Source organism: Stenella coeruleoalba, assembly GCF_951394435.1.
Source record: "Stenella coeruleoalba genome assembly, chromosome: 20".
Taxonomy (NCBI): domain Eukaryota; kingdom Metazoa; phylum Chordata; class Mammalia; order Artiodactyla; family Delphinidae; genus Stenella; species Stenella coeruleoalba.
Window position 1 is genome coordinate 6752966 of NC_137166.1, and position 22360 is coordinate 6775325.

Here is a 22360-nt window from a genome sequence, read left to right on the forward strand (position 1 = left end):
TCAGGGATGGCTGTGGACACGGATCACGTTGGAGATTCACAGTGAGGGCAGAAATGGTGTCGGATAACGTCGGCAGAGGCGAAATGTCACAGGGGTTCCAGCCAAGAAGAGGTCACTGAAGGCCAGAGACAGGCAGGGGAAGGAGCCAACCTTCTCTGAACACCTACTATGTGCCAGGCTGCCCCGATCTCCAGGCAATGACGTCACCTCACCCCTCGCTACACCTCACCCCCACACAGTATGCATTCTCGAGCCCCAGGGTTCAGAACAGGCAACGGGGATGGGGGCAGGGTATGCGGCTCAAGGTCGGAGCTGGTCTGACGACCTGAGGAGGTGGGCACCATCATCACTCCACGCGGCAGGTGAAGAAACCGAGGCTCAGAGACGCTGGGTGCTACCACGCGGCGGAGGCAGACTCCAGGGCAGCCTGCCTCCGGGTCTGCCTGTAACCACTGCATTTGAAGCCTCTCAGGGAACGCCATGAACAGTGATGGAGGGCGGCGGGTCAAGGGCCTGAGATCCAGACCCTCGTGGCTGCGGAGCCAAGTGTCCGGCAGAGCGAGAGAGGGTGGTCTGGGCGGTCTCTGGTGTGGCCAGAGAAAACTGTTCTGCGTTCCTGGAGACGTCAGACTAGAAAGGGGCTGTGCGTGGCCCGGAAGGAAGTCTGCCCGGGCTGTGGGCAGGAACGGCCCAGCTTCCGCCACACTGTCTACTCGGCCTCCGCCAGCACGCCCGGGAGGAAGCAGCAGGCCACACTCGGAAGCTGCCCCGGGAGACCGCGAAGAGGACTCCTGGCCACCCCAGTGTCCCCACCTCCAGCATCCCTGTCTCTCGTCTAACGGCCTCCCTAATGTGGGAGACCTTTATGGGCCACGTGTTCCCCACCTCCCACCACTCCTGGGGCCGGCATCCAGGGCTTTCCCAGAGAAACGGTGAGGGCAGCACAAAGCCCTCGGCAGGCCCGGCGGGGCTGGCCGCGCAGAGAAGCGAGCAGGCTGGCTGAGACCCCCTTTCGGACCCTGCCCCCGGGGTGTCCACGAAGAGCCTGGCCAGGGCAGGATGAAGGGCGAGGAGTGGTGGGGGATGGCGCTGTAAAACGAGGCAGGGAGAGGGTCTGGCCTAGCTGGTAGCCGAGGCGGCTCACCCAGGACCAAGGAAGAGGTCGGCATCCCCTGGGGAACCCAGAACTTCCAGGCAGAAACGGGGCCAGGAAACCTTCCCACACCCAGGAACAAAGGGACTGGGGAGCTGGGAGCCAGTGCAGCTGCCGGGGGGGCCAGTGGAGCAAACACAGGGCCCGGTGGCGCGAGAATCTGAGCACTGGGGCATCTGAGCCCACCGGCTCCAAAGGTCCCGCCTTACAGTGGAGCAACTGAGCCCCCAGGTAAAGGTGGGGGCCAGAGAGCTTCTCTGGGCTCCTGTGCAGGGACTAGCCACTCCACTCCACTCCCCATGCCGCGCCCTCACTCCCCGCTCTGGGCACGTGGACCAGGACTGGCCCGTGGAGCTGCTGGCGGGTAGGAAGCCAGCAGCTCCCAACTTCACCCCTCTCCCCGTCCAGGACTTGTCATCAGATCTCAGCCAAGATCATGGTCTGCGCTCTGGCCGTAACTCAGGACAGCTCTGCAGGGCCTCCCTGGAGCTCCCCACGGGGCCAGCGGAGGCCGTGACTGTGACTGCATCACAATCCAGCTGCCTTCGCAGGTGTGGACCCGCACACACTCCCCATAAGCTTCCTGCACACAAAGCCCGTCTCAGATTCTGCTTCCTGCAGGCTCAGCCCGTGACCGTGCGTTAGGGAACCAGGGCAATGGGGAGGGATGGCAAAAACTACCCCCTCCCCATGGGCACTGAACAATCATGTCAGCTTCCCTCCTCAGCTTGGCATGCTCCCAGATGCTACAACGCTGCACCCTGGGGCAGCCTTTACCAAACAACTGAGGTTGGCAGCCCCAGGAAACTTACCTGCCACCCTGAGGCTGGTAACCGACACCTCCACCACCCCCAGCTTCTTGTAACAGTAATAAACATTCATTAGTGTTTGCCGTAAGCCAGCCACTGGCCAAGCACTCGTCACAAATGAACCCACTGAATCTTCAAACCAATCCCAGGAGGTAGGAACTATGATCTCTCTTACAGATTAGGAAACGAAGGCACAGAGAAGTCAAGTAACTTACCCAAACTCATACAACCAGTAAGCGTTAGTGCTGAGATTCAAACCTCAGCGCTGCCCAATAGAATTTTCTAGGATGATGGCAACGTTCCGTATCAGGGCTGTCCAATGCGCCTAGGGCGACCAAGGAACTGAATTTTTAAATTTTTATTTAATTTTAATTACTTTAGATTTAAATAGTCACAGGTGGACAGTGCAGCTCTAGAAGCCTGCTTCTCTAAGTAGGGTCCCGGGAACGCCAGGATCAACATCAGTTGGGAATTTGTTACAAGGGCACATTCATGATCCCCACCCAGACCCAGTGCAACAGAACTTCTGCAGGACAGGCAGCGCACCTCTGCAGGTAAAGCCCCCCCAGGCTGTCCGACGTGCTGGAGCCAGGACTGCTGACCGCAGGGAACCTATTTGCATGCCTGCTGAAGACAGAACTGGACCGCACACCTGCCTCCCACCTGCACGCCCAACCCTCCCGCCTCCTGAAGGCCAGGCTGAGCGAGAACAGGAAGTGCACACTCGGTTTATGCAAAGTCAGTGTCACATGCCGAGGGGCAAGGGGCAAAGTGGGAAAGAGATGTCCACAGAGACAACCTGCTCCCAGCCCGTAGGTCTGCTGGCCCCTCTGCAGGACTCAGCCCGTGAGCCTCACCCTGAGGAATGCAATTCCAGTGACCGCCCTCCACCCCCGAAGGTTCAGGGGCTCTCGCAAGGGGTATTTTTACCGAAGAAGTTTTCCCCTAATGCACTGACCTTAGAACCTAATTCCCAGGTAATAGGCAACTAAACTCTAGAGACTCAAAAAGAGGGGGTTTCTGGAAACCTGGTCAAGATTAATGTTAAACGATTCATGCCTTTGACTCAGTCTCCCCAGGCCTGGAAATGTTATAAGGACGAGAACGTTCTGGTTGTCCCTTGTTACGATGCTATGTCTACGAATGAAAAGGGAGGGCTTCGTTCATCTGACCAACACTACAAAGACCGAACCAGCCGGATCCCCGACCTCGAGAGCCCCCACCGGTGTGAACAGCAACAACAGGGGGAAGACTCTAAGAAAGCAGAGAGCGTCCAGCCGACGGGACAGACTAGCACTAAGACCGAGAATCCTACGATGACCCGAAACACGCTTCTCGTGAGGGTCGCTCCATAACGTTCCCTCTGAACGCAATTCAGTGAAACTGTGAACATTAATAAAAACCGGACACAAACTAAATGACAAACAAAAGGCAACTTTTCAAGCCAAATATCAGATCCCATTGGTTGAATTACAATGTAGGCGTTAATACTGTTCCCAAAGAGTTGCAACAAAATGTAAACGTGTTTATGGTTTAAGGTGAGGTGAAAATAGTTTCCCCTCCTTGCATGTGGACTGGACTTAGTGACTGATTCCCAGAAAATAGAGTGGAGGCAGGCGGGTGGGGGGGGCCTTTACAAAGGAGAGATCTGGAAGACACAACCTTGGCCAAGTAATCAAGGTTTCCATCACCCTTGACAAGCCATGGTGAAAGCAGGCATCTCTTGAGCAAGGTGAAGAAAAAGACCTTCACCTCCGTGATATTCTTCCCAAACACAACCTCAGGTTACCCTTAACTCCAGTCTTATCATGACAAAAATATCAGACTAACACAAATGGAGGGACATGTTACAGAATACCTGAGACCTACTCCTCAAAACTGTCAAGGTCATGCAAGACAAGGAAAGATGGAGAAACCGTCACAGCCTAGAGGACACCAAAGGGGCAGAACAACTAAGTACAATGTGGGGTCTTGGGTGGGATCCAAGACCAGGAGAAGGACACTGGTGGAAAAAATGGTGAATTCCAATAAAGTCTAGGGTTTACGTAACGGTCATATAGCAAATGTGGTTTGTCAAGTTTTGACATGAATGATGTGAACCGTAGGGAAAACTGGCCAAAGGGGTATATGAGAAATCTCTGTACCATCTTTGCAACTTTTCTCTAAATGTAACATTATTCCAAAATTTTAAAATTAGTTAAAGAAGAACACAATGTAAAGTCATATGTATAGTTACATATTAATGAAGTAAAATGAACACAAACCAATAAAGTTGAGGATGGAAATCTACTGAAAACAATTGTACCCAGAGTTAAACAGTGCCTACCATTTAATGTCAAACTCACGCAAATTTTTTCTAGTTTTCAGTATTTCCAAAATTTTCTATAACGAACATGAGTTACTTTCATAATATATATACACTACCAAACGTAAAATAGATAGCTAGTGGGTAGCAGCCACATAGCACAGGGAGATCAGCTTGCTGCTCTGTGACCACCTAGAGGGCTGGGACAGGGAGGGTGGGAGGGAGGGAGACGCAAGAGGGAGGGGCTAAGGGGATATATGTATATGTACAGCTGATTCACTTTGTTATAAAGCAGAAACTAACATAACATTATAAAGCGATTATACTCCAATAAAGATGTTTAAGAAAAACAAAAAAACATAGGCTTGGGGGTTCCCTGGTGGTCCAACAGTTACGCCGCTGAGCTTCTAATGCAGGGGGCCCCAGTTCAATCCCTGGTCAGGGAACTAAGATCCCACATGCCTTGCAGCACGGCCAAAAAATAAAATTAAATAAAACATAGGCTTGTTTACCATATCTAAAAAAAAAGTCCATGTGATGTTTTTTAATGGGCAAAGGACTTGTCTAGATATTTCTTTGAAGAAGATATACAAATGGCAAAAAGCACATGGAAGGATGCTCAAGATCTGTAGTCATTAGGAAGATGCAAATCAAAACCAAAATGAGATACTACTGTACACCCACTGGGATGGCTGGAGGGAGGGAAGGGGGGTGGGGGGGGAAGAAGGAAGGGAGGGAGGGAGGGAGGGAGGGAGGCGAGAAGGGGAAGGAGGGAGGAAGGAAGGAGGGAAGAGGGGAGGGAAGGAGGGAGGAAGGAAGGAAGGAAGGTTAGGTGTTGGCAAGGAAGTGAGAAAAAAATGAAATCCTGTTGCCCTGCTGGTGGGAATGTATAATGGTTGCAGCTGCTGTGGCACACAGTAGGCAGTTCATCAAAAAATGGAACAGTATTACCATTTGATCCTGCAATGCCACTTCTGGGTAATGCACAAAAGCACTGAAAGCAGAGACTAGAAACCCATATTCACAGCAACAAGACTCACAAGAGCCGAAAGGTGGAAGCACCTGGAGTAAGTGTCCATGGACAGATGGGCGGATAAACACAACGTGTTATATGCACATAGTGGAATATTATTCGGCCTTAAAAAGGAAGGAAATTCTGACACTTGCTACAGTAACGTGGATGAACCATGAAGACATCGTGCTCAGTGAAGTACGCCCGTCCCAAAATGCAGCATCCTTCCGCTCACAGGCCCACAGGAGTCAAATTCACAGAGACAGAAAATATTGGGTTGGCCAAAAAGGTCGTGCAGGTTTTTCCGTAAATGTCATTTTACAGAAAAACCTCAACGACCTTTTTGGCCAACCCAATAGCACGGCGGTTACCAGCGGCTGCAGAGGGGGTAATAGAGTGAGGGCTAAATGGGTACAGAGCTTCAGTTCTGCAAGAGGGGTAGAGCTCTGCAGACGGATGGTGACGGCAGCACAGCAGCATGAACGCACAGAAGCGGACACTGGAAATGGCAAGTTTTATGTTACGTATATTTCACCACAATGAAACCCATACGTAATTTTCAGTCAAAGGAGGTCCCCGTGGGGAAGGGAAGATTTCTGCCTCTTACCAGCTCAGTGATCAGCTAAGCCACAGCTGACCGGCTAGGCTGCTGTGGACAAGTGATCTAACCTCTCCTGGCCTCAGTATCCTCATAAAATGGACCAGAGGGTGCCCAGCTCGCCAGTCTGAGAGCCTTCTTTCCATAAGCTTTCCCCAATTCCCTAAGTAAGGAGAGCGCTCAGAACGGCAGGGGTTACAAAGTGACTCCGCACAAACGCCAGCTGCTGCCATGTTGCCTCTCGAGAGGCTGAAAAGGGAAACATGCTCAGGCCAACAAAAACCCGGGACTGGACACTGCCCGAGCCGGGCCAGCCCACAGTCTGCCTCCCATTCCCAGGCTCTTCCCTTCGTGCTGCAGCTCCTTTGTTTTCTTCCAGGAAACGGGACCACTGTGCGAGACAGGAAAGGAGGGAGACTGGCAGAAGTCAGTTGCCCTTTCATTGGTACCTTGGTCAAGTTCCTTTTGAAAAACTCCCTCTGGGCCTCCCAGAACCACAGGAAATGTGGGATTTTCCACGTGTTGACAGAGCAGCAGGGCTCCGCCAAGCGGAAGGGAGGTCGGGGAGCGGGAACGGCAAGCAGGGAACAAGGAATCATGGCCAGAGACAGACTTGCTGTCTGCTGAAGGTTCTGGAAAGGACTTCTCTGTAAAGGACTTGCAAGAATCCATTCTGAGCGAGAGAGCTGGAGGGAGGCTCCCACTTCCTGACAACAGAAGTTGGAGAAGCAGACTGTGGAACCAGATCCACAACGCCATACCCCACCATGTGGAGAGAGGGCCCAGGAGGGCTCCCTCTGTCAGCTCTGTGCCAACCTCAGCTGTGAATCACCTCAAAGCCACAGAGAAGGGAATCAGTCATGGGAGGCTCCACCTCCGAGACTGAAAGAGGCCAGTGTATATAAAATCCCCCAGCGCGGGGACCTCGTTTGATCCACCCTCCGTAACACGGGCCAGGCCCAGGTGTGGGACCACAGAACGCTGGCTGAGAGGAGGAGGGAGGGAAAGGAAGATGGACAGAGACACGGACTGAGCTGCTGGCTGACCTAACAACGTCACTAAACTCTTCACCGCTTCCTGGTTACCATCTGCAAAGCATCCCGTGGGGCACGTGTACAAGAGACCACAGAGGCTCTGAAATCAACAAGTGATGGATGACACTAGCCTGACACTAGAATGCCTCAGGGATGGAAAGACTTTCAGGAACAAGAGAGGTGAGTTGTAGAGGTTACTTGTTGCCTCACTGACGTGATGCTGACACATCTTAATGGAGAACGGAAGGAAGGAAAAACATTTAAAAACTTTCAGAGAGGTCTGATGTGAGGCTAAAATGATACAATTGATTGTCAAGTGCTCAGTACAGTGCCTGGCATGCTGGGTGCTCAATAAATGGTGTTTTTTTGGTCATTACATTATTAACAAGAACTGGATCATAACCGAAAAAAAATGGAGAGGATGTTCAACCTCGCCCATGAACAAGGAAACGCAAATTTAAGCCAAAATCCACTGCTGCCTTTTACCCACAGATTAATAAAGGTCAAACTCTGGAGACATAGTGAAACAAGTACTTTCTTGCACTGTTGGTAGAAACAGAAATCGCTACCATCTCTCTCAAAAATCTCAGACCCGAGGACACCTGGCCGCTGGAATTCCTCTTCTGGGAATTTATCCTGCTCATACCCTCATCACCTAAGTTTACAAAAAGGGAGATGTGAAGGCTTTCACGGTATAATAAAGGACCAGGAACAACTTCATGTCCATCAAGAAGGAAATGATTTCTCATCAATTAGAGAATTACACTGCATCCATCCAAGGACAAACCGCATTGGATACAAAAACGTCTGGCATGGAGCGTTGTGTGTGCCGACAGGGAACCACTCCAAGACGTGCTGTTCAGTGAACCAGTCAAGGACACTGAATTACGTGTTATCACATCGCCCCACTCACGTCCACCCAGCCCTTACGACCATTGCTACTGAACTGGGTTTACCTCTTGATGGTCAATCCCCCAGCACAGAGGAAGGGCAGGCACCATGGTGACCCTGTTTCTCCCCGGGACACAGAAGGGGCTCACATGTGAAGGCCTAAAGGACGTGCTGCAGGTGCTCCACAAAAGAGAAGCCACCTCTGCAGGTGGACCGGAATTTTCCACCGCAGTGAGGTCCTGCATGGGGGGAGAGCCTGTCACCGTGACCCCCGCCACCTAGCACTGTGTCCGGCACCTTGTAAGTCAAATCTAACTTCATGAGGAGCTTTCCACGGCAGAGAACTTGCTCCAACCCCCTCAGAATGTTTAAAGCAAGAATGAACATCCGAGTCCAAAACAATCGGGAGAAAACTACAAAAATGTGAGCGAATCTTACCTGTTTCTTCTGGTCTGATCCACAGAATAAATCTGCTTTCTCAACCAACTGGGAAGAGAGACAAAGAGAGAAAGTGAGGAAACAGCACGAGTCGAAGTGAGTTCTATAGGGAAGAGAGTTGAAGAGAGTTGAGACAAAGAAAGAAAGTTAGGAAACAGCACAAGTGTAAGTGAGTTCTACAGGATGGGACAAAGGAAACTGGAAACGAAAAGGAGGGTTTTCCAACTTTCTAACTCAGGCGACTTGGGAAGCAGCAGTTTCTCCTTGTGGTTGAAATGCTCCAGCTAGGCCAAGGGGCCCCTTTGACAGAGGCTGGCAATCTTTAAACTGACAATTCCCTCTGATTCTATGAGTTAATCCCCAAAAAGCTGGTAAGGAAAACGGTGTAAATCAGAGGGCTTTGGTTTGCTGGAGGGACAGTAATTCACACACCAATCCCACCCAAAGGGAGTGGCAGGTGGAAAATCCTGGACCTCAAGCCTGGGGTCCTTTGATCAGTCAGCTTAATTCCTCTTCCTAAATCCTTTAAGAAACGAGCCTCGGGCCCTCCCCTCCAACCCAACATCAGTACGAGCTTCTGTCTCAGCCCCAGGGCCCTCCTCACTCCAGCAGGCGAAGACCAAGGCCCAGCACTGAGACAGGCTTTTCTGTGAGATGCTGGAGAGTCCACAGCCACTAATGGGCACCTACTGCATACAGGGCACTCCATGAGCCTCCAAGACGCAATATTCCCTTTTTCTTTCTTTCACCATATTGGCTAAAGGGAGCAGAATAAATGCCTGAGTGAAGGAACACAGAGATAAACAGGCCCAAACCGTCACCTCTCAATGATGGTGGGGGTGGATGCGCTCATCACTTCCTGGTGCAAGATCTTCAAGCCAGAGAGCCACTTAGTTGCATCTTCTTTAGAGTCGGCTGCAGAGGTGAGGGGACAGAAATGCTCTGTTACTCCCTGGGAAGACAGACTGCTGCTTAGGGACCCCCGCCCCACCTTCCCAGCCCCACACAGACCAGGTGGCTGGGAGGAGCCTGTGCTGGTTCCTAGGACCTACTTTTTGTCTCAGATGAGGCCATATGCCCATGGTGAGCCTCCTACAGCAGGGGTGACAAGCCGGTGACTTTTTAAAAGTTTTAGCCCTATGCTAACAAACAAGAGGCAGGACCTGGGATAACTTGTACCACAATCCTGAGCAGCCCTGAGCATCTCCCCTGTTTCCCTTCAAGGCCAGAGAGAGGGGTGGAAAGTAGGTGATGCTGATGCCTGTAAGGGAAGCGGCAACAAGTACCAGTTAAGAGCCTGGCATCATCGCCAGGTCCCAGTGTACCGCTTCAGGGCTGTGTGATGTTCAGTTGGTTACTTAACCTCTCTGTGCCTCATTTCCTAATCAGTAAAGTGGAGATGGCAATGCAAACAACTAGTCCAGTTATTAAACATCTCCAAACTAGGGAGTTTGCTAGTCTAGATAGAGCATGCTGAGGTTTCTGCTCTCACTCTTCCCGTGTGGATGAGGAGAAAACTACAGCTCAGAAGAGTGACGGGACCTGTCCCAGAGCCAGTAAATAAGAAGCTGGGATCCACACATCACCCTGCCATCCTGGGCTCCACGTCCTGCTTGGGCTTTCAGGGCCTCCCTACCAAGAAGAGCACCCAGGCTTCAGCCTGCAGGGGGGCTACGTGCACAGAGCTCAGGGACACAGTCACGGGCCCCTCTCTTCTGCCCCATCTCTGCCTCCTGCTACACACCATCAATCAGACGGCCACCCAACACTTCCTACATCCAGCTTGCTAATTTCCCTCCTCCAAGCCCTGGCACATGCAATGTCCTCTCCCTGGACCATCCTCCCTCTTTAACCCCAACTCCTACTGATGCCTTAAAACCCAGTTGAAAAGTCACCTCCCCTGCAAAGCCTTCCAGGGAATGAGGCACTGTGTATTCCTGCAGCACGCTTATGTTTGGACTACTGCTCTTATCACAGAGTACTCTAAGTTCCTGTCCACACGTCTGTCTCCCCAAGTCGACTGTGAGCTCCTTAAAGGCAGCAACTGGGTCTTATTCCTCTTTACAGCCCCAATGACACGTAGTACAACCTGGCACAGGGCATATGCTCAAAAGATGCCTGATGCAAGCATGAATGAGAACTCAAACCAATGAGACCTATCTGACCCTAAATTATATGTCTTTTATAACTGAGCTGTAATAGTTCTTAAATATTCTAGATATGTTTTGTATCAGGCATATGAATTGCAATTATTTTTCTCTATATTGTGGGTTGTCTTTTCACTTTTTTTTTCTCTTGGCCATGCTGCATGGCTTACAGAATCTTAGTTTCCCCACCAGGGATCAAACTCAGGCCCCCTGCAGTGGAAGCTCGGAGTCCTAACCACTGGACCGCCAGGGAAGTCCCTACCTGACCCTAAATTCAAAGTCTCTAACGCTACTCAGCTTTCACGGTTTCCCCCCACTTTGGTCTACTTTTAATGCTACTTACTTTCTCTCTCGTCAGTCATGATTGTACGTCAAGTTCTAAGTCAATACATTCTGGGATTAGACCTGAAGGCAGCTACAGGCTTCTGCCCCTGAGCAAAGTGCCTGAGCTTTTTCACAGCCCTTCTCCTGGCTGCTCAGAGGCCTCTTGGACTTTCTGGTGGACTCATAGGGATGGCCTGAAATCTCACCTCCAGATACGTGTGTCTCCGTGTGTGCACGTGTGTGTGCGCATGTATGCGTTTACTGTTAAGTGCATGTACACATGTTTACATGTGTGAGGTGGAAGATTTCAGGATAGTTCCTTCGGATCAGTTAAGCTGAATAAATGGTGCAGGCCAGACTCTGCTGGACGAAAAACATACCTGCCTTCAGCTTTCTGCACGAGCCAGGTAGGCCCTTAACGTAATCCTTTCCACGTGCCAGTGGAGTCGGCATTATTGGGCTCCTCGTTTCACAGCTGAGCGAACTGCAGCTCAGAGAGGCTGAGTCGCTTACCCAAAGTCACACAGCTAGAAAGGGACAGGGTTAGGATTCAAAACCATGACGCCCTAAACACGCATTAGCGGTTGGGCAGGTGTGAGCATCCTGCTAGTGAACCTTCTAGGAAGGAAACAAAGACCCAGGGAGGGAGAAAAGCACATGCCATACACCCACCTGCTAAGCTGAGCGTGTTGAGAACGAACTGGGTGCCGTACAAGATGGTGAAGCAGCACTCTTCCTTCTGGCGGACTGCTTTCGCACGCTCAAAATCCTTGGAGTTCTTCCCTGGGCGGATTTCCTTTATTTCCATGATATCCACTGAAGGAAAATTAACATCAGCCAATCAGAAGCTGGAGTTCACTCCACCTGAGGCTGCAGCCATGTGTCTGCACCCCAGACACACAGAGCCCAGCTCTTCACTCCCCAGAGTGAAGACAAGCTGGGCCAGCCCCACAGCCCTGCCCAGCTTGCAGGATGATGTGCAAAAAATGAAATGCTTGTTGTTCTGAGCCACTAAGTACCGGGAGACTTGCTGTACAGCAACAGATGACAGAAAAGGAGGAAACCCATCCTCCCTAGAACCCCTGCTGCCACGTGATGCCAACTCACTCCTAGCCAAAACCCACCTGGCCAGGGTGGCACCTGACCCAAGGGTGACCCCTCCCTCCATGGGATGGCCATCTCATCTAAGGGTGACCCCCCACACACACAGGGTGGCCACCTGGCCCAAGAATGACCCCCTCCCCTCACAGGATGGCCACCTGATTCAAGGGAGACCCCCCCTTCCTGCCATAGGATGTCCCATGAACTAAGGAGTGTCACAGAGTGACAAGTCCATCCATCCTTTCCTCCCTTTCTTCTGTCAAAAAAGCACCTTTTCCTGGGATGAACCCATTTCACGTGCTTGAGGTGAAGATGATCCACACCCCGGCTCCTTTCACCACAACAAGCCGAAGGAGGGGCCAAGGGTCCCAGGAATGACCACGATGTCCCACCCCTGGCACAGTGATGGGTTCAGGGATGAGCACACGGCCTAAGCTGCCCCCATCAGCATCCTCCTGGGACTTAACGTGGCCAAAGCTATTCATCAAATTTGTCCTGCTGCTGCCGCCAGGCTGGGGGCAGCAGGCCATGTGGCCTGCCATACAGAAAGCAAAGATTCATCCCTGATGCACTACTGAGCCCCTGGGTCCATTTGGGCTTGAAGCCACTTCTGCACTGGAGCATGCTACCCGTGTGACCCAATAAACTCTCTTTTTTGCTTTGGTTAGTGGGAAATGAGTTTCTGTCACATGTAACCATAAGAATCCTGGGACATACATCTTTGTTCTTACACTGCACAGAGATACAGGAAAGAGGTATTCCGGGAAATGAGAGAGTAGGGAAGGAGACCTCAGCTTTGATCTGAGATCAAGGAAGCAAACAGACCCAAGTGAACACAGGCATTTTAGAGTCAGAATTGAACTGGCAGGAAAGGTTCACGGCCACTCACACATAACAAGAGGAGGAGGAGACAGAGTTTTAAATTAGGGGAGGAGGGGATGGAATGAACCAAAGCCTTTTTTTTTTTTAATTTATTTTTGGCTGCGTTGGGTCTTTGTTGCTGCACACGGCCTTTCTCTAGTTGCGGCAAGCGGGGGCTACTCTTTGTTGCGGTGCACAGGCTTCTCATTGCGGTGGCATCTCTTGTTGCAGAGCACGGGCTCTAGGCACGTGAGCTCAGTAGTTGTGGCTCACGGGCTCTAGACACAGGCTCAGTAGTTGTGCCGCACGGGCTTAGCTGCTCCACGGCACGTGGGATCTACCCGGACCAGGGCTCAAACCCGTGTCCCCTGCATTGGCAGGCGGATTCTTAACCACTGCGCCACCAGGGAAGCCCGAACCAAAGGCTTTTCACTTTCTTACCATGGATCTAGCTAGACTGAAAACAGTTTGGGGGACAAGAATCATGAAGTAAAGTGAAAAGACTTTAAATAAACAGCATTTGCTCTGTACCCTGTGTGTGGTGGTAGCTACACAAGTCTAAACATGTGATAAAATTCCTTGAAACTATACACCAAAACGAAAACAAACAAAAGTTGAGTCCACACTAAAAATGGTGAAAACTAATTAAGGTCTGACTACTCAGCCATAAAAAAGAACAAAATAACGCCACATGCAGCAACATGGATGCAACTAGAGATGATCACACTTAGCGAAATAAGTCAGAAAGAGAAAGACAAATACCACATGATATCACTTATATGTGGAATCTAAAATATGACACAAATGAAACTATCTACAAAAAAGAAACAGAATCAGGGACATAGAGGATAGACTGGTGGTTGCCAAGGGGGAGGTGGGTGGGAAAGGGTTGGACTGGGAGTTGGGGATTAGCAGATACAAACTGGTATATGTAGAATGGATAAACAACAAGGTTCTACTGTATAGCACAGGGAACTATGTTCAGTATCCTGTGATAAACCACAATGGAAAAGAATATGAAAAAGAATGTATACATATGTATAACTGAGTCATTTTGCTGTTCAGCAGTAATGAACACAATACTGTAATTCAACTATTATTGAATAAAAAATAAATTAAAAAAAACTAATTAAGGTTTGTAATTTAATAACGTTATACCAGTGTCCATTTCCTGGGCTTGACAACTATGGTTATGAAAGATGTTATCACAGGGGGAAATTGGATGAATGGTACACAGAAACTCTGTATTATTTTTGTAATGTCATCATGAGTCTAAAATTATTTCAAACTAAAATGTCTTTTAAAACACTTATCAAGGGACTTCCCTGGTGCAGTGGTTAAGAATCCGCCTGCCAGTGCAGGGGACACGGGTTCGAGCCCTGGTCCGGGAAGATCCCACATGTCACGGAGCAACTAAACCCATGTGCCACAACTACTGAGCCTGCGCTCTAGAGCCCGCAAGCCACAACTACTGAGCCCACGTGCCACAACTACTGAAGTCTGCACGCCTAGAGCCCGTGCTCCACAACAAAAGAAGCCACCGTAATGGGAATCCTGCGCACCGCAACGAAGAGCAGCCCCCACTCGCCGCAACTAGAGAAAGCCCACACACAGAAATGAAGACCCAACGCAGCCCAAAAATAAATTAAAAAAAAATTTTTTTAAACCCACTTAATTATGGGTGGTCCTATTATGGGGGCGGGGGTGGGGTCAAGGGGTCCTTCGTTCCTCAAAAACTAACAACAAAACACAGAGTCTTTGTGCGTGCTCAGATTCACAACCTTCTGGGGGGTTAAATCAGCACTGCTGATTTACCTGCTTCAGCAGTTATCTGAGAACATCTGAGGTATTAATGTTTGTTCTCAGAAATCAGTTACTTACCCAACCCAGCTGACTGCCAGTTAAGAGTCTAGTGACCTTAAGCAATACTCTTTTTTTTCCTAGCTGGTCTAACAATGATTATCTAACCATTCTCTTTCCCCGTAAAATATCTCTAAGAGGGAATTTCTGAATTGGCCAACTGTGAGCTTTTTCCCTTACAGCAAAATTATAATAAAAATTTGATGCGGTCATAACTAAAGAAAAAATTTCAGATACTGTAACACTGTCTTCAGGCAATCACCAAGTCTTATCAATTCCTTCTAAATCACTCTTGAATCTATCTTCTACCCATTCCCAGGGCCTACGCCATAATCCCAGCCACTGTCACCTCTCGCTTGCGCTACTGAAGTAGCCAGGAGCTACCCCCATAGTCTTTTCTATGAAATGCAGACATGCTCCAGCCACCCCTGGGCTTCAAGCTTGCTGATGCCATCCCAGTACTATTAGGACTAAGAACCAAGGCCATGTGATGACCCTGCCGACGCCATCTGGATCAACTGTGCATCCTCACTGCTGTGCTCCAGCCACACTGGCCAGCAGCTTGCATTCACTCCCCCACAGGACACCACCGCTGGCTCTGCTGGGGACGCTTTTAGCCTAGTTAGCTCCACGTTCTCCCTTCCAGTTTCAGCTCAATCACCGTCAGACGCACAGAATACCCTCCAACTACTGCTATTACACACACCAAGCCCCTCTTCCCCACAGCACTGAAGACGCCAAGTGCTTAGTGGTGTGAACCGTGGATTCATGGCTCCTTCCCTAGATGGTGCATCTTTCCTCACCACTGTATCTCCACCCCTAGCAGAGCAACTGGTACACAGTGGGGCCCAATAAATAGTTGTTGAAAGAGGAAGCGGACAGAGAGAGATGGAGACACAGACGGGGACAGAACTGGAGATGGGACAGAGGGGGAGGCAGAGGGAGACAGACACACACAGATACGAACACACACAAGTGGAAACAACCAGACAGGGTAAAAGAGGGGCAGAGACAACCAGATATGAACAGAAGACAAGCCATCCAGGTGAGGGAGAGAGGGAGACACAACCATGCAACGTACAAAGTCAGAGAGAAAGAAACATGGGAAAAGACGGGAAGAGACTAAAATATAAACAGCCACTCTGATGATGCAAGCAGCCCTGACCAGCCCCACACTGCCCTTCACTTCAGTGCAAGCAAGGATCCTTTGGACGCCAGCCCTGTCCCAGGAAAGGGCCGCAGGCATCCACCCTCGCCAGCCAGGACTGGCTGCCTCCATGATGTCATCCTGTTCACTTCCCCCTTTCCTGTCCCGGGATAAGTATTGGCCTATTCATCATGCTACTGATAAGACTATGCTGTCTCCATTGGATTGCCTTTGTCCCATTGTCAAAGATCAGTTGATGATGTGTGTGGGTCTATTTCTGTTCTCTCTATTCTGTTCCATTGACTAATTGTCTATTATTTCCCCAACGCCTCACTGTCTTGATAACTATGGCTTTCTAGTAAGCCTCAGAGTGGGGCAGCAGACACCTCTGACTTTGTTCTTCTTCAATACTGCACTGGCAATTCTGGGTGTTTTGCCTCTCCATAGAAACTTTAGGGTCAGATTGTCAATATCTACAGAATAACTTGCTGGGATATTGACTGGGATTGTGTTGACTCTACACCAAGTTGCAAAGAACTGACATATTGAGTCCTTCTATCCATAAACGCAGAGTATATATTCAGCATACTTTGTCAGCCAGACGCTCTCCTGGATGTACACACTCCTGACCTCCAAAGGTCTTACAGACACACTAGCTTCATCCATGAGACTAGAAATAAAGGCAATAATAATAATCATGTACCGCTCTTACAGAGCCCTTCCTATATGCCAGGCACAGTGCTAATGCTCTGCACATGTCACAGGTCGGTTCCCTGGAAGCCAAGCCTGAGGCAAGGATTCTTTTTTAGGTTTTTATTGGGCGGTGGGGTGGCGGGAGGGTGCTCAAAGGACAAAGGACTGCAGAAATAGATGAGGCAGGAGAATAAAGCTAGGCTGTGGTCCCAGCAGGGGACGGGCTTCAGCGTGGTCACAGGAGGCGCTGGAGCCTGGATCACACCAGGAAAGTGAGTCTCCTGGAAACAGCGAGGCTGTCCTCTTGCTCTCCCATGACTGTCCCCATTATACAGATGAGGAAACAGGCATGCAGAGGTGAAGTACCTCGGCCAGGGTCACCAGCCAGCAAGTGGAAGAGCCAGGATCTGAACCTTTACGTTGCTTCTCACGGTCAAGCAGGCGACGCTGAGAAGCCACGTTAGGACACGCAGCCCTCTTCCCACCGCGCTCCAGTCAGCAAGTCTCACCGTACATGGGCCTCCTGGCTATGTCGGCTCTCATTTCAGTGACTTCTCGACACCGCCTTCCTTCTCCCCCTCCCTGCACTGATCCAGCCCGTCATTTTTACATCTGTGCCATAGAGTTCCTCACCAGCACCACCCGCATTCATAGGTGTCTTTGTTGGCTGCCTGTCTGCTCTCTCCTCTAAGCCCCAGGAGGACAAGAGTCGTGTCCGCCCTGTTCACGACCGGAGTCTCACACCCAGCTACGTCAGAGCCTGGATCAAAGCAGAAATTCAGACTGCCGTGGAACACATAATTGGGTTTCCTGGGTGTCTCAGCTTGGCTTCCCCCAGAAGCGGACCCTGAGACAAGGATTTGAGCACATGCAGTTTATCCAGGAGCTGATCCCAGGAAACACCAGCAGAGGAGCAGGGAAGTGAGACAGAGAAGGGAAGGCGCTGATCAGGAGGCTGCTATGTCATCATCCTGGTACCCCAGGGGCACAGGGAGCTGCATGGGGATCTGGGAGCCCCTTAGAGTTTGCCCCACCAAGAGAGGGAGGGAGCTGGGGTGTTATCCCCCAATCTCCAACTGCTATTGGTTGAGAGTTGCTTTTAGGGGCCCTTAACTCCCCAGGCCTCAGGCAAAGAGCTGCAGCATTCATGGCAAAGTGCCTTGAATGTGCAGCAGTGACTACTATGGCAGCAGGGTTAGGCCTCGGCATCCTCTGCTATATCAGGTTATCGAACTGGTAGTTTCTGTGCTACCCCCATGGAACCCGGCGATCAGATGTTTGAGGGGTCAGAGCTGCAATGTCTCTCTAGTTCAGGCAGAACAGTGGCAGATGTGGACAAGTCCCAGCTGTTGCGGGAACAGCGTCTCTGGGCTCCCCCAGGAGAGATCCTACATGGAGACGGGACGAGATGTTACTGCCCCGGTACATTCTGTAGCCCCAGAGGTATCCTGGATCAGCAGGTGGTCCTGGAATTACAGGTATCAGTGCACTCCCTCGCTCACTCTCTCTTTTTAATGTGACAGCTTTTTTAAGATATAGTTCACATGCCACACAGGTCATCCACATGAAGTATACAATTCAATGACTTTTAGTATATTCACAGACTTGTGCAACCACCACCAGCATCAATGTTAGAACATTTTCATCCCCCCAAAAAGAAACCCATACCCTTCAGCCTCCACATTTCCCACTCAGCCCACACCAGCCCCCGGACAACACTCATCTACTTTCAGTCTATAGAGACTTGCCTGTTCTGGATGTTTCATATAGAGAGAGGCATACGATACGTGGTCTTTTGTGTCTCGCTTTTAAATTCACTTGGCAGAAGATCTCTAGGTTCCTCCGTGTTGTAGCACGTGTCAGTACTTCATTTTTATGAATGAATAATATTCCACTGTATGGATTTGGTCTATCCATTTACCCACTGATGGACATTTGGGTTGTTTCCACCTTTTCGTTATTGTAAATAGTACAGCTATGAACATCTGCAGACAGGTTTCTGTCTGAACATACAGGTTTCTTTTTGAACACCCGTTTTCAGTTATCTCAGGTTTCTGCTAGGAGTGGAAATTGGTCCTCTATCGACTATACCCTTAGGGCTGCAGGTGTAACGGTGACGTGCCCCCTTCATGCCACGCGGCTGACCAGCCACCAACCCGGGCCAGCGATGGTGCTCGTATGTAGGTGGCCAGTCACTTGCTGTGCGTGAGCTACCACCGAGCCCTTCAAAGCTGTCACCACTACTTCCCAGGCCTTCTGGGCAAGCAGGGGCCACCTCCAGAGACACAGAGGTGCTCACTCTCTGGCCACCCCCTTGATTACCAGGGGCCCCGGGAAGTCAGGAAGGAAATCCCTGGCCAGTGGGAGTGGTTTTCTATTTGATAACTGGCAGAGTCTGCAACGGCCCTTTGGGCATTTTTGTTGGCGTGCCCAGTACTTGATCTTGCATCACACGGGGGCACCTTCCTTGCTGAAGGGTGGTCCCACCACACCAGGCGTGCGGAGCAGCAAGAAGCGTAAGGCCGGCTGCACCCAGCCGGGTTAATCCCAAACCACCTTTCGGACCTGCCGCTGGGAATAAAACCCTAGTGCCGGGGATGCAAATCCACAGGTTTCCAAGGGTCCCCCAGGTCGTGACAAGCCCATGGCTCGTGAGGAGCAGATAGACTCTGGAACCAGTCCACCTGGGTTCAAATCCAGCAGGTGGTTTCAGGCAGTAACTTCACCTCTTCCTGCCTCCATTTCCTCATGTGAGCAATAGGAGAAACAATGGTCTCCCCACGCGGTGTTCTTTGAGGATTAAATGAAAGTGTGTCCGTAGGTGCGCGTGCATGCACCCGTGCGTGTGAATTAAAATAGTGTCTGGTAATTTTAACTAATGAAGATGTAGTAACTTCTAAGTGCTTGTCAGCTACTATTTTTTTAATTATTAACACAGTGGAATAAAGCTGAACTCGTATAAGGCCTAAGGAAAAACACCATCTCTCAACTTATCTGTTGTGGAAACTGAAGAGGCAGATTCTTACGTAGTGATGTGGAAAAGCTCCACGACAGCTTACATAAACAGGACACCAGATTTACGTGCCTGCATCTGTGTGTGTGTGGGTCCACATGTATGTACAAACGTGTGCGTGCACACCTTGTATACAGGTGCCCGCTGCTGTTCAAATTCTCACTATATTAATATTTACTGTAACTCGCAAACATTTTTTACCTAAAATGCACCACAAAGATCACACACCTGCTACAGGAAGGTCAGGTGCAGGCACCTGTGGAAATACTGCTGTGTATCAGTCTGCATTAGAGAGGAACATGTCCAGTGCCCTGACGCTGAAAATCATCACGCAGCAAACCTAGTGTCCTGCCCACCCTATTCAGTCTTAGTGTCTACTTCCGGCAAGCCACAGTCCAATTTAGATGACCTCTTCAGTATTTTTAACAGATCTCATTGTCATTTCTATCAAGTTACAAAGTAGTTACAGGACAGAAAAAAATCAAAATTCAGAACCAATACCATGTAGTATCATATGTATGAGTAATAAGTTCATTAAAGCATCAAATCATTAGGTATTTGTTGCTGTCAATGCTTCGTATGGTTGCAGAAATATTTCATGGGCTGGTTTCTAGGTGATTAAGGGTGTCAAGCAATACTGGGGAAGCTGGTTGGGTTTTTTCGAGCTGTTGGTAATGTGCCACCACTTGTATCCATGTAATATGACATAATACACTGCTATCCAAAGAAAGATGCTCTCTACTGTGTTTCCAGGAATGCATTAGGCTCAGCTAAGGAGGGATGCCTGTATTTGTACATGTGCTCATATGTGTGTAAAAGCATGAGAAAACATTAAAAAAAGAGATTCCCACCAATTTGCTGACCATAGGGATTACTGGTGGGAAGGGGGATGCGCAAACGGTGGCAACGGGAGCTTGATCTGCACTGGTTGAAATTCTGGCCAAGGGGCACAGAGTCGGTAAGAGGACCGACTTTACTTTCCAAGTCGGCTCTGGTGGCCAGAGCTCGGGCCGAGTGTGCTCGTGCAGTCGGGCTCTGCAGCCGTGCTTCCTGCTTGAAGAAGTGAGGTAACACAGCCACAGAAGCAAAGCCTTGTCTCTGAAACCTCCCCCTGCTTCCCGGCATCACCTCGGGTCTTCCCCAGGTCCGGCCACCCCTCCCCACCCATCACCTACAGATGCACACTTGGGGTTCTCTGCCCCTTCTGTCGGTTGTCCCCATGCCCCTGTTCTTCGACTCCTGTTTCCTTCCTCCTCCCACTCTTGGTTCTGGGCCGCGTCTTGCTGACCCGCCGCACGCCTGGAACATCCTCCTATCCTCATGTGACCTATTCCCCAATTTCCTCACTCGACCTCAAGTGGCACCACCCCCCAACAAGCTTAACAAAGTATCTTCAAGGAAGCTCCAGATGTACCCAAGGGGAAGAGACAGAGAAGGTTCGGGGACCTTCCTGCACATACCCACCCACCCTCCTTTTTCCATCTTTCAGTCATTCAACCAACCAGGTAGGTAGTGACCATCTCGCTGAGTGGCAAGGATGAAGCCGACAGGCACGGTCCCCGTCCCCAGAAGCTCAGAGCCTGGGAGGACAGACCCTGTCCGAACCTGCACACAAGCACGTAAACCGACCACCACGCTAAACACCTCAAGGGAGCAAAATCAAGTCTACACGGGGGCTTCTTCCCAGCAAGGAGAAGAAAGGCTTCTCGGGGGCATGCATCTTGGCTGAGTTCTGAAGGCTAGAGTTATCCTGGTGAAGGGGGAGCAGAAAGCCCTGGAAGGAGTCCCGGGCTCCAGAGACCCTGGTTCAAATCCCAGCTCTGCTCCCCAAAGACGCCTGGGAGGTTGGGCAAGTCACCTCCCTTCTCTCTGCAATTTCCTCATCTGCACTCACAGTGGTACAGTAGCTCCTTCACTGAGCTGCTCTGCAAACAAGATGAAATTACATTAAATAAAAACTGCAGTGGCCCCCAGGCGGTCTCACAGTCAGGGTTAGTTGAGCTCTTGGGATGAATGTTCTTTCGTAGCATCTTTCAATAACACCTTCACCACTGCTGGTGGTTTCACTTTGTCTCAGTGTTGCTCTGTCTCAGTGAAGGACCCTGCTTTACAAAACCAAGGGTGTGGGGTTATTTCACATACACAGCAGCATCTGACCTTGAAGTCAGATAAAAAAACTGAGATGCACCACAGAACACAGTTACAAGAGGTTCAACGTGGGAGAGGAGAAAGGGCCCAACTTTAAAAGAATCTAGAAGACACGGGCTTCAAGTTCCACTCTACTTGTCCCGGCTATGCAGCTTGGGACAGGTTTCTTTATTCTAGCCTAGCCTCTGCCTTCTTATAGGTAACATGGGGAAATAATATCCCTCCCACAGGTAGACATACCTAAAAGAACTTGGTAGAACATTAAAAATTATTTTAAAGCCTAGAGATGGGAAGTGAGGGGGGCCGTTCTCATCTTCCTTGTTGAAAATGTAAGAAACAATGGATGAGACTGTGCTGACAGCCAGAGGAGAATATGCCACCTCATGCTTCCACAGAGAGACTTTTCCAGAATCACAACACGCCAATAATTATTTAGCTGTTCCTGGAATGCTCTGTATCCAGGCAGAAATGTTTGAAGGACTGTTTTATGGGTGTTTAAGAGTTTTAAGTGATCCTGGAGAAACTGACTGGCCTCCTCTTCCCTCCGGGGACTCCCTCTCCCCACGGGAGCAGGGAACGCTCTCGGACAGCAGAGTCTGGAAGAAGGAACCGGGCTTGCCCAGCTCAGCCTCCTGGTCCAGCTCTGGTCCAATCCATCCCCCAAGAACCACATGCCCTGCCCTACTCCCTGCCACATGGAGTGGACATCCAACAGTGCCAGTGACAGAGTGAGCAGGTCAGGGGTCAGGGGCCAGAGGTCAATTCTAAACCAGACTCTTAAGGCAGCTCAAACACAGAGCAAACCTTCTCATAGCCAGTTATGAGT

The 22360-nt window shown here is 50.2% G+C and overlaps 1 protein-coding gene across 3 annotated transcripts in view; it reads right to left on the minus strand.

Annotated features, from left to right (window-relative positions):
- PLCG2 (phospholipase C gamma 2) overlaps positions 1–22360 on the minus strand; it is a 191861-nt gene that overhangs the window by 75023 nt on the left and 94478 nt on the right. For all 3 annotated transcript variants that reach the window (XM_079906383.1, XM_079906384.1, XM_079906382.1), the window contains 3 exons: positions 11384–11527; positions 9062–9155; positions 8241–8288 (listed from right to left, as the gene is read on the minus strand). In XM_079906383.1, the coding sequence (XP_079762509.1) occupies positions 8241–8288; positions 9062–9155; positions 11384–11527 (286 nt within the window). The remainder of the gene's footprint in view (positions 1–8240; positions 8289–9061; positions 9156–11383; positions 11528–22360) is intronic.